At 50.9% G+C, this 16,322-nt stretch overlaps 1 protein-coding gene across 2 annotated transcripts in view; it reads right to left on the bottom strand.

Moving 5' to 3' along the window:
- Positions 1-304: 304 nt before the first annotated feature.
- The window catches only part of STXBP1 (syntaxin binding protein 1), a 66,185-nt gene continuing 50,167 nt past the window's right edge, over positions 305-16,322 (bottom strand). Inside the window, exons 17-20 of one of the 2 annotated variants that reach the window (XM_034793608.1) lie at positions 13,931-14,016; positions 11,654-11,808; positions 9,869-9,994; positions 305-2,566 (exon numbers count right to left, since the gene is read on the bottom strand). In XM_034793608.1, coding sequence (XP_034649499.1) covers positions 9,885-9,994; positions 11,654-11,808; positions 13,931-14,016 — 351 coding nt within the window. In that variant the 3' untranslated portion in view covers positions 305-2,566; positions 9,869-9,884. The remainder of the gene's footprint in view (positions 2,567-9,868; positions 9,995-11,653; positions 11,809-13,930; positions 14,017-16,322) is intronic. The other variant, XM_034793609.1, reaches the window with a different exon arrangement.

The following is a 16,322-nucleotide window of genomic DNA, read 5'->3' as shown; positions in this document are numbered from 1 at the left end:
AGATGACCTCCTGAGGTCCCTTCCAATCCTGATATTCTATGATTCTTCTTCAGGTCTGGGGGGGATTGATGACATTTGTGAAATTTTTACCTATTTTTTTTTATCGTCTGAAGTGGATCAAAATTTCAACCTCCAAAAAAAGGGGGGAAAAAATGAACAAAAAAAAAGTTGCAATATTTTCCAGCCTCTGTTTTGCAACCAGATCTGTTTCTGAGCATGGGACTCGGGGGGGAGGCCCCCTCTCTTAATGTTCTAACCAACCTTCCTTCCCACCCACCCCCCAACAGAACACCCGCTAGGCAGCTTTTTGCACCATGTATGAGAGCGTATTTATTTATTGACTTGAGTGCTTTCGTACAGAAGAACAGATATACAGAGATGATATATGTTTGTGCTTCAACACTTTTCAAACACTTAGATTCCAGTAAGTTTCTAGGTAAACAAGTTCCAAGACGAGATGCTTTTAAAATGTTTCCTTTTTGATAAATTATTTGTTTATATAAATAACTGTAACAGAAAAAAGCAATAAATGTCCAACAGACAAGATCCTGAATCAGGTACAACGCTAATTTAAAAAAAAATGTAAAAGGAGGGGAAAGGGCAAGGAATAACTAACAAATATCAGTGCAAATGTTTACAGACTTTGCCCTTATCTAATGTTCTGGGCCAGGAACAGGGGCGATGACAAGGAAAAAATTGAAACACCTATGAAACCGAGAGATCTATTTGGGAAGGGCGGGGTGGGAGGAGGGAATGGAGTTCAAGTCCTTGCGTGGGGGGAAAGGACCCCTAAACTATCGCAATTCAGTGGTGGTGGGAGAAGGAAGAGGAAATAATTTAAAGAAAAGTAACAAGGTCTAGTTTAACCACTATACGCCAAGCTTGTAAGAACATCACAAGACACCGTAACTAATATACACACAGTCCGCTGTGAAAGAGGGACATGGGGAGGCCGGGTTGGGAGAGTTTGGGCGATTTCCACAGTCATGAACATTTCACTACTGGACGACAACAGCAGAAACGAACGGGGGAGGCACTACTAGGGCCAGCGCGGAAGGGATCTCAAGAGGAAACCGAGGAGGTGACGGCTTCTAGCTTATTTTTTTATTCTTTTTTTTAACTTAAGTTCAACGCAGAGATATAAACAGCCTTGGTTTCATTAATTTTTTTGCAAGCAAAGAGAGATTTTTTTTGACCCCCACACATTTAAAAAAAATATGTCCCTATATATATATATATATATATATTTTTTTTTTCTTTAAGGAATATGCCAAACTGAGGCTGGGTATGAAAAGGGTTAAACCATTGGAGAAAGGATGTGGATGGACAGCAGTATAGTATAGCAAGGATATCTGGGCACCTGCAGGTTTGGGCTCCGCCTCTAGTGGGCGATAATTTGTGGTGAGAGGTAGTGCTAAAATATCCCTCTTTCTGCCTGCAAAATAGCTCTAGGATCCCAATTTAAAGCGGGGGGACTGGTTTTGGTCACAACCGGCCAATCATTGAACGGAGCTCAGCCGTTTCCCCCAGCTCTGCCCCCGACTTGCTCGCAATTAGCGCATTGCACTGTTTGGCTTTTGCCCCTTCCTCTGAAACATCAAGCATTGGCCACCTTCAGCGAGATAGACCAACGAGCTGATTGGTCAGTGCACATCTACCCCCCGCCCCCACCTCCCAAACAAAGTCCTGATTGGCTGTTCTCAGAAGCCCTGCCTACATATGCAAAGCAAAAGGTCACCCCTCCAGCAGCAATCTGATTGATCTGTCCAGATGTGCTCACCTGAATCTTGCTGGGGGAGAGGGGAGGGCTGGTCAACATCTGTCAGCAGAGGATGCCTCAGAAGATTTGGGGACAGGTTTGCTGGAATCATGGGTAATCCCCAATTTAACATATTCCTCCATGAAACACAAAATAACTACACCTTTAAGAATCACATACACCCCTCCTCCCCCCCGAAAAAAGCTGAGAAAAACCCCCAATGACAGCAGTAACGGAAAGAACTCTACCAAGTCCATATTTGAGCAAATTCCTACATGGAGCAGTTGTGTTTGCATCTGGGTTAGGTACAAGATCACATAGCTGTAAATAATTCATGTGCATCCATCCAGCCTGGAAAAATGCTTGGAAAATTCTTCTCTAGCGATGCATAAATGGGTTATTTGAAAATGCGTTTGGTTTGGGGTTTTGGGATACATACATAGAGAATAAATATTTTTGCTTTTCGGGGTTTTTTTTTTTAACACAATGCATTTTGTTTCTGCTTCCCTGCCCCCACTCCCCAACACAAACACTTTTGCTTAAAATGAGGAGCAAGTGGGGGATGGGCAGGTTTCTAGAAACAAGAACAGGGAGAAAGCACGGGGTTGGGGCTGGGAGATGGAGCCATGGGTCAGCAAAGTAACGTTTAGCGGGACAGCCAATGGGAGGACTGCCATAAGCCAGGAAGGTGGAGTCGTCGTTGTTTCGTTCACTTTGTTTTGTTTTAACTGCTGGTTTCTTCGTCTGTTTTATTTAGTTTCTTCAGCGTGTCCAGCAGTTTCTGCGGGGTGAGGATGTGAGTGGACCCTGTGGGAGGCAGAGGGAAGGACGGGAAGATCGTTAGCGCTCTGAAGGGTCAGTTTGGCAGCGTTCACGCTGCGGTCCAGCCTGTGCACCCCATCTAAGAAAGGCCCTGGGCGGCCCTGCTCCCCCCACATAGTGACAGCCGAGGCAGCACATGTGGTTGGCCAGAGGCAAAGTTAAGGTTGGTGTTTCGGGCGCTTGGGAGGGAATGAGATTCCCATTGGAGGGCTTTGGTACGGCCAGGCTGAGCATGGTAGGGTGCGCCCTCACAGCTGAGCGATGTCCACACCTCGTTCGGCTACTGGAGAAAGAGGCGTGTGGCTTGGTGGCAGAACCCCCCCCACGCTCCCTCGCGGCCGGAGGGATGGCCCCAACTGCTCATGTATATAGCAGGGAGAGGGGATGACAGGGCCTGGCGGGCGTTCGCTAACACAGCCGGACTGCTCCGGATGTAGAGCGCGCATCATGCTCTAGAAGTGAGTGGGGGAGACAGAGCGCAGGCATTGTGTGTGAGCAGCATGTGTGTGCCTCCCCGCCCCCCAGAGGGCATCCCCCTGCCACTGACCCTGCCCTCCCAACCCAACGATGGTCACTGCCTTGGCCAGGCGAGCGGAGGCCAACTCTGATACCTGAGGCCTTACCTTGCATAGACAGCCCGGTACATTATTGGAAATGCTTGCAAAAATGGAAGCCTATGGTATTAAGAGTGTTTCTATTGCAGAAAACAATAAAGGAAAGAAAAAGAAATATATGGAGGCCTCTCAGCAAGAGAACTAGATGCAGCAACAGAATGATGCCTGGAACGTGTGGTGGAGGCATGGACTGCGCGTCAACAGAACAGCGTTGAGGGCATGGAGCGGCCAGGGTGGTGTGTGGTGCATGAGGACTGCACATGCAGCGGTGGCCTTCGGGGAAAGACACTACCCCCACCACGGCCGCCACCGTCTCGGGCGGGAGAGGAGAACCAAATGGAAAGTCCTCAGCACTTGAAAATGTGCCTCCCTTGAAAGATGGAGAAGAGGCGCGGAGGAGAAAGGGAGGGAGGTCACCGGAAGCTAGACTCATACAGACAGGCAGAGGAACCTTCAGCCACGGGCTGCATCTGCATCCCTACATAAGGGAGGAAATCAAGGTGTGTCGGTGGGGCTGGTTCCTTTTGCCAGAGCGAACGGCATCCTTGGGTAAAGAGGCTGCCGGAGGTGCCAGTCGCTCGCTGGGCGCAGCGACAGGAGATGCTGGAACAAGCCAGAGAAGAGAAGGAGCAGGGAACAGGAATGGGAAGCCTTCACAAGTTGCCCTCTGAAACTAGGAGCTGGTCACGGCAGCACGAACCTCTCCTGACTCTCCCTCATGGCACCCGTTCAGCGGCCACGCAGCTCAGTCCCTGGCCTTGCCAGTCACCAGGCTAAGACATCCAAGATTGTATGCATGGTACGGCCAAGCAGACAGCCGCAGCATCAACATGCTGGGTCTCGGTCTTGCCTCCCCCCTTCCCCCACATGTGCGCAAGGGTACGGGGGGGTGGATGCACAACCCCCGCCCCCCGGTCACTTTCCAGAGTCACATTACGCTCTAATCTACTGCTCCCCCCCCCGGGGGCCGTGACGGGGGATCCTAGCGCCGCGCTTTCACAAATAGGGCACCAGCTTGCTTCACTTGGGGCCAGATCCTAGTTTCACTGCCACGCATTTTACACCCATGTAACTCCAGTGAGGTCAGTGGAATTATTCCCACGTCACCCTGCTGTACAGGAAACCAGAAACAGGCCCCTGAGTGCTCTCACCTCCTAGTATTTATACAGGGAACCCAACTCCAGCCCCATGCAATGACTCCTGGCCCCTGCCTAAGGCACAGACAAACCCACTCCGGCTAAACCTACATTGCCTCCTGGTGCTGGGGCTTGGATTGCCATGTAGTATCCATCCCCATGCAGCTCCTATTCTTTATAACGTCCTTTCCTTTAAATAAGGGAGCGCTGACATGCACCCTGGGGACTCTCCCGACTGCGCACCTTACCCAACTACGTCTGGCTGTTCCCATAACATAAGGACTAGGGGCCACCAAATGAAATTGATGGGCAGCAGGTTTATAACAAATAAAAGGAAGTTCTTCTTCACACAGCGCACAGTCAACCTGTGGAACTCCTTGCCTGAGGAGGTTGTGAAGGCTAGGACTATAACACGGTTTAAAAGAGAACTGGATAAAGTCATGGAGGTTAAGTCCATGAATGGCTATTAGCCAGGATGGGTAAGGAATGGTGTCCCTAGCCTCTGTTTGTCAGAGGGTGGAGATGGATGGCAGGAGAGAGATCACTTATGTTCTTATGTGGTTTTGTGACACACACCAGGGAGTCGGAGACGCCCCTTCCGACTCGTTTCAGTGGAGGGGTTAAGCCACGTTACTACCCCCCTCTACTCTGGCTCACGTCAGTGGTGGGGGAAGGAGGGTGCACAGTGTATCCAAAACACTTGCTTAATGCAGAGGGCTGCATCCGAATTTGGGCTCAGGGGTCCCCATGCTTGGCTGCTCTCCAGAATGCTCTCACTGCAGGGTGGAGGGAGGGGACAGAGGCATGGCGATTTGGCTCATCCTCATTCGCACCAGGTTTGCCCCACAGACACGGCCCCTCATCTCATAGCTAGAGCACCGCGAGTTTCTCTTGTATAAGGCAAGAAAGGAGGGGGTGGGGGAGAAAGAAGGCCCTGTCACTCTGTCGCTTTAGCCCTGCTCCCTGAAATATAGACAGCAGCCCTCCCGCCACTCCCCAGCAGATCTGCTCTATTTCCTTCTGGGGTAGATGGCATAGGGAGCCCCCTGGCCTCTCCCCCCCAGACTCCTTCCCATATTGCTTGTAAAGCACCAGAGATAAAGCCGTCACTGGAAGGAAGCTGACCATCTGGGTTGACTGTTTTTCACACCTGAGTCTGCCAACCCTGTGCTCGGCAGGGCGAGCTGCCCTCTTGGAGAAAGCGAAACATGACTGGCAAGATGCCGGAGCGCTTCCTGATGAGAGCAGCCCTCCCGGTGTCACCTTCTTCACATAGATCCCAAGAAAATTATCTGCTACAAAAAAAGTCTTAGGGGCCTGAAGAACCCATAGGTCCCTGTATGTGATAACCGCATTGCCATCCCAAAGCATTCAGAAATCATGACTCAGGGTGCAAACATTATGCGATTTTACAGAGTCATATGCTTTCTGGGTTCTTTTTAGTTGCCTTCCAGTTTCTGGGGCCTTAGGGGCTCGTGTTTTCAAGCTTTTCTCTGAAACCAGGCTGGCTAGAAACTTACTTTAAAAGACAAACATGAAATACGAGAGTCTCATTTGATCACATGACTCCTGGAGCTGGGGCTTTAAGTAAAACAGCAAATACTGTGAAAGTTGGCAGCACTGTTAAAATACGTGGTGCTTTTATACAGCTTTTCATCCGGAGATCTCAAGGCATTTCACAAAGGAAGGTAAATATCACTGACTCACATCCCTAAGGGTATTTAGGTGCCTACATTAACATCAATGGGAGTTAGGCTCCTAAATACAATTCAGGATCTGGGCCTAAGTGACTCCTGAAGCATTTGGGAAGAAATGCTGCTATATGTGAGAGCTTCCCTCTCTTCTCTTCTGTCCCTGCCCCGCTGCAGTGAAATCAATGGGAGGCAGATGCCTAAACCCCTTCAAGGCTCGGGCTGTTAGCCCCATTTTACAGCTGAGGAAACTGCAGCACAGAGAGGGGCAGAATGATTTACTCAAGGTCTCGCCACTACTGTGGCAGACTCAGGACCAGAATTTAGGTTTCCTGACTCGCAGGCCCGTGGTCTAACTGCAAGGCTGTGTAGTCTAGTGGTTCTCTTCCTTTCCAGCCTACTGTCCCCCTTTCAGGAGTCTGATTTGTCTTGCATACCCTCAAGTTTCACCTCATTTAAAAACTACTTGCTTACAAAAATCAAACAAATACAAACGTGTCCCAGCACACTGTTACTGAAAAATTGCTGACGTTCTCATGTTTACCATGTAATTATAAAACAAATCAATCGGAATATAAATACTGTACTTACATTTCAGTGTATAGTACATAGAGCAGTATAAACAAGTCATTGTCTGTATGAAATTTTAGTTTGTTCTGACTTCGCTAGTGCTTTTCACGTTGCCTGTTGTAAAACTAGGCAAATATCTAGATGAGTTGATGTACCCCCTGGAAGAGCGCTGAGTACCTCCAGGGGTACACTACCCCGGGTTGAGAACCAGTCTAGCAGTTAGACCATGGCACTGGGAGTCAGATGTTATGGTCGAAATGACGAGACGCTCCACAATGAGATACCATGCCTATGCGTTTTATTACTCCTGTCCGTACTGTGTGGAAATCTGCACTGCGCTGGGTAAATCCCAACGTCCTATCCCAGCATGCCTTATAAGAACTTGGGCTGGGGTCTCTGGGAGCAACCTCTTCTGTAGTTATTCTAAAATCCTGGTCAGGAATGTGGATGGGGATGTTCAGTACCGCAAATGACCCGGGTCCTAGCCATGACTCTGCCAATGGCGCTCTGCATGGACATAATGGTCCCGCGCTTCGTGGGCACCACACGTCACAAAGGACGTGGACACCCATCCCCTGAAAGAAATAAACTATCTGTGGCACCAAACTCCGTGCCGCCTGCCAGCAATCTGCATGCCCGATGATAAACTCCCACTAGGGTACTTAAGATCGGCTGGAAGAATCTCCTCGCTTTTAACAATGCTTTTGCTGTTTACGTCCTGTAAAAGCAGAGAGCAAGACCCCAGAGCAATGTTCGAGAAGCGGATCTGAACAGTGCAGCACAGATAGTTTGGCTCTACCGAGCACTTCTCTTCCCCAGCTCTTGACTGACTGCAGACTGGATGGGGCATGCATGTGTGATAAGCAAGGAACCCTGAGTCAGTCTGGCATCTCGAGTGCATGCCGGGTGAGCAGCCCAGGGAGGCAGAAGAGATGTCATTGCTATGAACGCTTTTCAACGCAAATGTATTTAGAGTCATGCTGTGCATTTGTGCAGCAAACGGGCCTCCTCAAATGCTTTGGCCTGGCAAACTTTGTAGTGGGGGAGAGGGGGGAGGTTGAAGCTTAAATTGAACCAAAAGGCTTTGCACTGAAGAAATATGAGCCTGGATGCCAACATACGGTCTGGTGAAGCCAATTAAGCCAATTCTCTCCCTTGCACCCGAATGACATTGGCACCCAACCTCTGGCCATGGACAGTGGCCCTTTAATACAGCGGCTGCTTGGATTCAAGTTGGGACAGTGCCTGAAAGGACTTGTGAGTGCTGTAGGCCACGGCTCTGGGTTCAGATGGTGAGAGTGGCCCGCAATCGGATCCAGTTTAAACAAAACTAAAGGGGAGCCCTTGGGCTCCTGGCCACCTTGCTAATCACACTGACAACCCCTAGCAGGTACTGGATGGGGCAACAGACATGGAGGGCAGGCAGAGCTGGGAGGGGCAGAGGTGCGTTGCCTCTGCCCTGCAGCTCAGAGTGGCAGCGCAGTGACACGAGCGTTTGGCTGATCGGAGCCGACAAGAGGACCTCGCTGGCAAGAGGCAGGAATAATTAGCATCCAGCCACATCTGCATCAACGCGGCTCTCGTTCACCTGATCCTTCACCGGCTGCTTCCAATAAACTGAGGCACTTGGAGCATTTACAGGAGTGGGGAGACAGTGTCACATCCCCTTTAGAAAACAGGTCAGCGCCATCTGGTGCTGCTCTACTCATGTGCATGGAGGGCCCTTTAAAATTCTTTCCCCTACTACTTTCATTCTTTCCTCATGTATTACTCCTGGGGGAATTCTGCGCCACTGCACATGCGCAGAATTCATGTCCCCCACAGATTTCTTTGCTTCCCTGCAGAAAAATTACTTTCTGGCAGGGAAGCAACGAGAAGCCACAAGAGCAGTCATGTGACCCTCCCCAGCAGTATGTTTTGGGTGCCCAGGGCAGCGGCAGAGAGGTAAATCACTGTGGGGTAGGAGGTGGGACTGGGGAGACCCGGCTGGTGGCTCCTACCCTGTGCTGGATTCAACTGCTAGTCCTGGCTGGGCTGGGGAGGACGGGACTTCCTCTTCCCCTGCACAATATCCAGGGCTAAGTCAGACCACCCCCAGATTTCTCCCAAGATTGAAGGAAGCTCTGCAAACTTCCCCCTCCCCCGCACCCATCGCTTCTCAGCTGCAGGGGGAGGGATCACTGTATGGGGAGCTGCTCCTCCATCTGCCCAACCCCCATGCATCCAGACCCCCTCAAACTCCGACCCTCCTGCTGAGCCCTACTTCCCCTGCACCTGGACCACCCCAATGAATCACCCCGATCCCCACCCCACTAAGCCCCAACCAGCTGCACCTGGATCCCCACCCCACTGAACCCCCCACACCCAGACCCCTCTGCTGAGCTCTGCCCTCCCACACACACCCAGACACCCCCTCGCTGAACTCCAACCACCTTCACCTGGACCACCCTGCAGAGTCCCATTACCATTGCACCCAAACCCCCCCCAACAAACCCCTGTGCATCCAGATCTACCCCCCCCCACACACACACATCTAGACCCTAGCACTAGAGGATTGAAATAGTCCCTGATGGAGAAAGCTGCATGAAATAGGCTACGGCAACACCTCAACTTTCCCCTGTGGAGTGGATGGGAGAAAGACGGGGACAGTCATCTGATGTCCGATGGTGATTATTATCCAATAGTCATGTAACTCTGTTGTTGACTGCTACAAGGAGTCTGTGTGGCCCCTGCCACCTGGAAACCGTGGTTTGTCCTAACACCCGATCTGCTATGCATGTCCTCTCTGGACCAATGTAGGAGACTTTGTTGATTCGGCTACACATTGCTCAGCTCGTGCTCCACATCCATGCATGTGCTGTCTGGGCCTTACTCGGGCTGTAAATCCATGCACACACCCTGACCGTCTGAGAGTCCACCTCATGGCCTTTCCCCACTCAGATGCCTTAAGTGTAAGCGTCTCTCCAGTCAAGTGAAGGCCAGCGAACCATTGCCACCTGCATCTCTATGACTACGTAATGGGTAACTAATGGCATGAGGATGCCGGCAAGTTCTGGCCAAAAAGAGATTCATGGTATAGGGTTAATGGAGGCGGCACTGGACACATTTTCAAATCGGTAGTAAGAACTGCAAGCATTTTCTCATCAAAGAACCAAAAAACAAAAGGAAAAAAAAAAGAGTAGAAATAATAATAACTAAAGAAAAAAGAGTGACGGAAGAATCAAAGAAAACCCTTCCGAGTGGAAGAGTTTCTTTTCTTTAATAAGCTGCTTTTACTTTGTTTCTTTGGCTCTCACTCCATTGTTGGAGCCTGATCCTCAAAAGATACCCTAGTGGAGTCCCTGAAGTCGGGGTGCCTCAGGTCCATGAGAAATTTGGTGGGAGTAAGAATGTGAGTAGAACCTGTGAGAGAACAGAGGCGGGCTGACTTCTTGAACAGAAATAAATTAAAGGAACATGCCAACTTAGGCCTAATATTCATAATACACAGCAGGTGAGGATGGGTGAGAAAGCCAGTGAGAGACACAGAGAAAGATGGGGGTAAATGTATGATTGGGTGAGCAACACCGCGTGCATTTACACATGAGCTCAGAGGCTGGTCTTATGCGGTCACCACGGGGCCTCCGTGGGGAACCAAGGTGTGTTGTATGAAGACAACAGCAACAGTCGATCAGCTGTTTCCTCCCCCAGCCCTCGCCTCAGATTTCTGCGGAGCTGCTAGGCTTCTAAGAAGCACATTAGGACCAAGGCCAAATCTGGGGCGACTGAAGTCAATAGGAGTCCTTCCATTGACTCCAGTGGACGCTGGGCCGGATCATATGAGAGAAACCTTGAAGGAATCGAATGGACTAGACCTTAGTCAGAACCCTGCTTAGCAAGGAGGCCCGGAGGTAAACTGCTGCCATCCAGGAAGGGTTAGAGACACTCAGCATCGTCGGGGGGACATTAAACACACATGCAACGATCACAGAGTCGCAGACCGGAGAGCACGTTAGCGGGAGATATTACACTGCTATGAGAACGTTGACGTTACCCACGACACAGAACGGCACGGAGAGGTGGCTGACCAGGCGGCGGGGGTCAGAGGAGAGGTTAAGCGGAGTGAGGAGTGCATGTTCCAATGGAGAAAATCCAGTGAGCAGATGAGGGATTGGTTAGAGGATCCACGAGGGGTGCCTAAGTTTTGTATGTGTCAAGCTGAGCAGTGATGTGTTAAGGCCCCATCGTGCTAACCCAGCAGGAGTGAATTTCATACTCAGGAATGTGGGGGCCTAAAAGCACTCACTAGAACCAGGCGCAGATTCTCCCATCCCCCTCAGACCGGACCCACACCTGCTTCTGCTATTCCAGATCTGCCCCCACCCAAAGCAGAGGCAGACACAGAGCACCTATGGTGCACTTCAGTCTTGGCCTGCAGCAAGGAAAAGGCCAGTCTCTCCCTGTCAGCATCATGCATTAGCCAGTCCTTTTCCCCTGGAGTTGTTTGTGGCTCCTCACCCCTCCGCCACCAGCTGGCTCTTGGCTCTACCCCTGGGACATAAACACATTCTGTGCTGCCCTGTTGGCAGCATCTCCAAGCATTTACCCTGGAGAAGATCTGTGGAGATGCATACATTTTCTGACCAATAAAAACCACTGTGGTGTGACAAGAATTAATCAAATCTCATGCTTCAGGGCCAAAGCAGACCACTTCAGGGTTCAGGAAGGAAATTCCCCTTTCCTCCCACTCAACCACCCCCTTTGTGTAGCACTGAAAAACTGGCTGCGCGAGAGAGGTCACCTTCCCCTGAAGCATCAAGTATTGGCCACTGCCAGAGCCAGGATGCCAGATTCAAAGGGTCAGTGGTCTGTAGGGGCAAACCCTATGTTCTCAGGGCGGGAAATTAGCTTTCCACATTGGTCCTTCCCCCACGGTCATCTGGAGACTGGATTTTGTCTGCTTGCCTCTGGCACAGAGAGGAATGGCATTCAGAGAGAGGGTGAGACACAGAAGCATGGGATGGAGCCAGATAGTGCGATGGAGCAGTGCATGGCGCTGCCCAGACCGCCCGCGGCACTCACCTATTAGCACCTCCCACTTCCCGCTGGCTTGCGTCACCTCGTAGGCGCAGCGCATCTCGCTCAGGCTCACGCCCCCCAGGATGAAGATGATGAGGCGAGGGCCAGCCCTGTACTCACCGGGGGCCTTGTTCTTGTGCCAGTGTCCATAGCGGGCACTAGAGAGGGAAGGGAGGAGGGAACAAGGTGAAACACAGCACAGTCTCTGCACTCAGATGGCTTTGAAATCACTACGCACAGTGCTAATCGACTCCTATGTCTGCTCATTGCTATGGAAGAGTGAAGGCCTCTGTGATGAATTCTTCTGGGCAGTACTGGGTGAGAGATGTGGGCTAATGTCTGAGCACAGGGCCGGGAGTCAGGACTCCTGGGTTCTGTTCCCAGATCTAGTGTCTGAGCACAGGGCCGGGAGTCAGGATTCCTGGGTTCTGCTCCCTCTTCAGTCTTGAATAAGTGACAGTACCTGTGGGGAAAATGAAGCAGGGAACTCCACACTGAAGCAGAGAGGTTAACAATGCTGCCTGCCCTCCTGGGGCTGTTGAGAGGGTTAATCAGTTTTTATTAAAAGTGCTAAATATTATTAGAACACAGGCAGCAATAATAAAAGTTGGTGCTGCTATACCACTTTGCATGCAGAGATCTTAAATGTTTTTCGATTAGCAGTAAGCTATCCCTCTGTTACAGATGGGGAAACTGAGGCACAGAGCAGTTTCCATCGCTAGGTGTTCCAGTTTAGGAAAGGTTCAGGATTCGAATGCAAGCCATGGACTAGCGCTGATGCAGGACAGTGGTGAGGTGCAATGGCAGATCTAGGGGATGGTTGGGGTTCAGAACTGGACCATCGGGGGCTGCTGTTGGACTGGAGCGAGGCATACCTCACACCCGCATGCCTACCCTGTGCCTTGCTCTGGGCACTTTGAACAGCTCCTCACTCCCATGGAGTCAGACGGGAAACAATGCAGAAGAAACAAAAGCAGAGTCCCTGTGAGCTGCTGGTGCTGGGGCGATTGTGGGTTTCTCCACCTGCCAAATACACCTGTACTTTTGTAGCCAGTTCCTGACCCCCTCCTCTCACCCGTTTACAACAAACAGGGTTGAGCTGGGTCCAGACTGCAGCTTCCCTCACCCATATCAGTGCAGCCACACCTGCCCTGCTGCCTAATCATGTACGTAGCAGTGCACGCTGCGAAAACCTGAGCAATTATCCCATAGTGCCTTAGTGGGGGAGAGAGTGCCTGGCGGACCATTGGGCAATGCATTCTGGGATGTTGTGACAGCCTGAAATGTCACCTCTGGGCAGAAAAAAACCCACAAGCAGCTGACTCAGGTTAACCAATCCCCTCAGAGCCTGCTGCGAGTGGGCAGGGCCTGGGCCTATATAAGCCAGACCCAGCTCATCCCTGGGGTGTGAAGAAGTGCCAAGGGAAAACAGCTGCAGGAGCAGGGATCTCCCTGAGAGAAAGGTACTGTCTTTGGGGAGCATGGGACACCAACTGGGCCTGGAAACTCTGACCGTGTCTGAGAGGTAAGAGAACTTCTGGGGAAATGTGGCTAGAGACTTTGGGTGTAGATGATGATAAACTAGATACCGACAGACCCTTTAATACGTGTTACTCTGTTTTCTTGGGCTCCCTTTTTCTCTACTCCCTCCCCCTATTTTTCCCCCTGTGGTGATCAGGTTATCCTGGCTGGCTAGGCAATAACTTGGTGGCAGGTGTCCTCTCCCATGGAGAGCTGGGAAGAAGTAGTTTAACCTGTTCAGCAGGCACAGCTGGTGAGCCTGTCGACACACAGACTGAAGAGTTCCAGGAGCTCAGTCCTATCCCAGGCTAGGCCTGCGGAAAGGGGGCTGCATTGCTGGTTGAGGATTGAGCACACTGTGTGTGGAACAAGCCAGGTTTGGCGCAGGAATGGCTTACAAGGTATCGTAGGAAGATAAGTTGTGCTTAAGGCTCAGTGTGGGGACTCAGCAGACCTGTGTTCAGTCCCTGGCCCTGCCATATGCTATCTGCGTGATGTTGGGCAAGTCATTTATCAGTTCCTCAGTTCCCCTCTCTACAAGGGGGCTGATGCTGGCGGGTGGGGAGGATAGAATCCATCACGGCATGGGAGGCTCAGACACTAAGGTGATGTGAACGGAGAGGTCTCATGAGACGGGGCCAACTGAGTGCTCCTGTTTGAAACTGAGCGAAGCCCAGAGGGGCAAGGCTGGCATGAGGCTCAAAGCTGCACCTCCTCCCAGAAAGGGCATGGGGTCCCTCTCCATAGGGCTCTACCTACCTGACTGCAGTGGTACTGAAGGAGGCCGAGGAGCGGGTGGAGATATAGGGATAGTGCTTGGTGTCCAGTTTGTCCTCAATAGTGTCCTGGGAAGAGAAGAGCCTGATGTCAGTACGTAGTGGGCAAGCCCATGGGAGACCATCTGGATCAGAGCTCCAATTCCTCTTATCGGGCAGCTTCCTGGACCCAGCTGTGAAGGTCACTGCAAGGGGTGGACCCTTCCCACTGGATCCTTGGCAGAATTCCTCAAGAACTGTCCCATTGGGGAAAGCCCAACTATCCCTGAGCTATAGAAGAGTCTGGGTAACTCAATCCTGCCCCAGCCAAGGTGGGGAGGGACTAGATACCCACTTGAGGCCCCATCCAGCCCTGCATGTCTAGGATTCTGTCGTTTCCCTGCTCCTTCCTGGGTTAGCCAGCCAACCCAATGAGCGAGTCACTCTCCTTGCAGCCGTCGCTACTGAATGCCTGGGGCAAGCCCGAAACCTAAGCCACGTGCCACGCTACTCCGTTCTGCAGTCAAATCCCTAGGACCGTCACTTCAACGGCGGCTGAAAAACTGACGAGTCACCCTGCAAGTTCCTGGCGCCTCTGTCCCGCCTAACTGAGCAATGGGGGAAGAACAGGAGCCAGCCAGCTGTTTGGCTCCTGAATGGGAGCTTTGTCTCTACTGGTTCACAGCCACCTCCTGTCACCCACCGGGTCTTTAAGCCTGACAGGGCAATTATTATGCACAGCTCCCCAGCATGACCTGCTAGGGACCCCGCTGTGCCATGCACCCTGAATGGGTCATTGTCATCTGCTCAGATGACTTGCTCTTTATATACATCCCCTCCCACTCCTCCCCCCAAATACTGGTGCAGGGCTGAGCCAAGGGTCACAGAGCTAAGTAGTGCCTCATTATTGCCTTCAGCAAGGACCACTGATGTAAAACTTAGGGGGGGGGAATTGCGGGGGGGGGGGGAGGGCATGGCTGATGTGGGAGCTAGATGGAGGAGTCACTCAGTGAGGGATAAACCCAAAGTTAGGGACATAGGCATCTGCTCTGTCTCCACTCTGCCAGGTTTGGGGTTGATTCATAGCACTTACCAAGGGTTCGTTAGGTTGATTATTTGGCATTCAAAGATAATGGTGGGTTGATTTTTCTCATCTCCGTAGATCTGTATGCACAAGATTCCTCTGTGCACCTCTTCTCTTCTCTGCCTGACATACCTCATCATAAAACATGAGCTACCCTTCCCTGCCCCCCAATGTGGGAATAAAAACACCCCCACTCTTAGCCTCCAACCAAGTTTCCTCTTGTGCAGCATCAATAATATTCCAAATGTTGATATATGGGATCACAGTAGGGGTCTATCCACTTCACTAACCGATTGTGAACTCCTTGGGGCAGGAACCAACTTTCTGTTCTGTTTGTACAGCGCCTAGCACCAGGAGGCCCTGATCCATGACTGGGGCTCATAGGTGCTATGGTAATACAAATTAATCTGCATACTGTAATGAGGTTTAAGGAATTTGTGTCGCTCTGAAGTCTGAATATCTGAGTTGGTGTGAAGTTATGGACACAGCTACAAGCATAGCTGAGCGCTCTTTCTGTTCAGAATATCTCCACATTCAATCATCGCTGGGTTTCAGTCTGTTGCCATCCAATTTTTAAGTTCTCAGTCATTTTGATTTTACAAATTACACCTGTGTGGTGTCCAGCTACAGTATAGGGCATAGACACACGCCTTAGTCCTAGACCATTGTGATATCAGAGGTAACTCAGCCAGTCTCCATCCTTACTATACAGCTCATTTGCATGCAACAATTTCATTGGTCGTATGTGGGAGACTGCATAGTTGGTAGATTACTTGGCCTACCTGCCAACCACACAAAAATCTCCCCGTACAACCTTCCCCAGCCACACAACAATATGACCAGCATACACAACCCCAAACACATGTAGCCCCTCATGCCACTCACACATCAGCACAAACAATAACCCCAAACATCACTGGAAGTCTCAAGTGTCTGTGTCAGTGTCAAGTGATGGAAACCACTACAAGCAGGGCTGAGAGCACTTTTTGTGTAGAACAGCACCAGGCTGAACCATCCCTGGGATCTGCAGTCTGATCCCATCCAGTTTAAGTTCTCAGCCATTTGGGGAGGTTTTACACACATGTGCTGTTGCATCAGGCTTGGGTTACTATAAATATCAGATCCCGTTTCCGATCGTGGCTAGCACCAGAGAGAAGTGTAAAACTCGGGCATGGGAAGTTATGGCATAATCTGAGTGGGGTGGGGGAAATTTTCTTCTGAACCCTAAGTACTAGTGTTTAATCCTCTTTAACCAGCCTAAAGATCCCATGGACACGCAGGGGAGGCATTGGTCTAAGATCTGGCTCTTTGT

The sequence above is a fragment of the Trachemys scripta genome, chromosome 17 (genome assembly GCF_013100865.1).
Source record: "Trachemys scripta elegans isolate TJP31775 chromosome 17, CAS_Tse_1.0, whole genome shotgun sequence".
Lineage (NCBI taxonomy): Eukaryota > Metazoa > Chordata > Testudines > Emydidae > Trachemys > Trachemys scripta.
The sequence above is the reverse complement of the archived record's forward strand: the minus strand, read 5'-3'. Positions and strand labels throughout refer to the sequence as shown.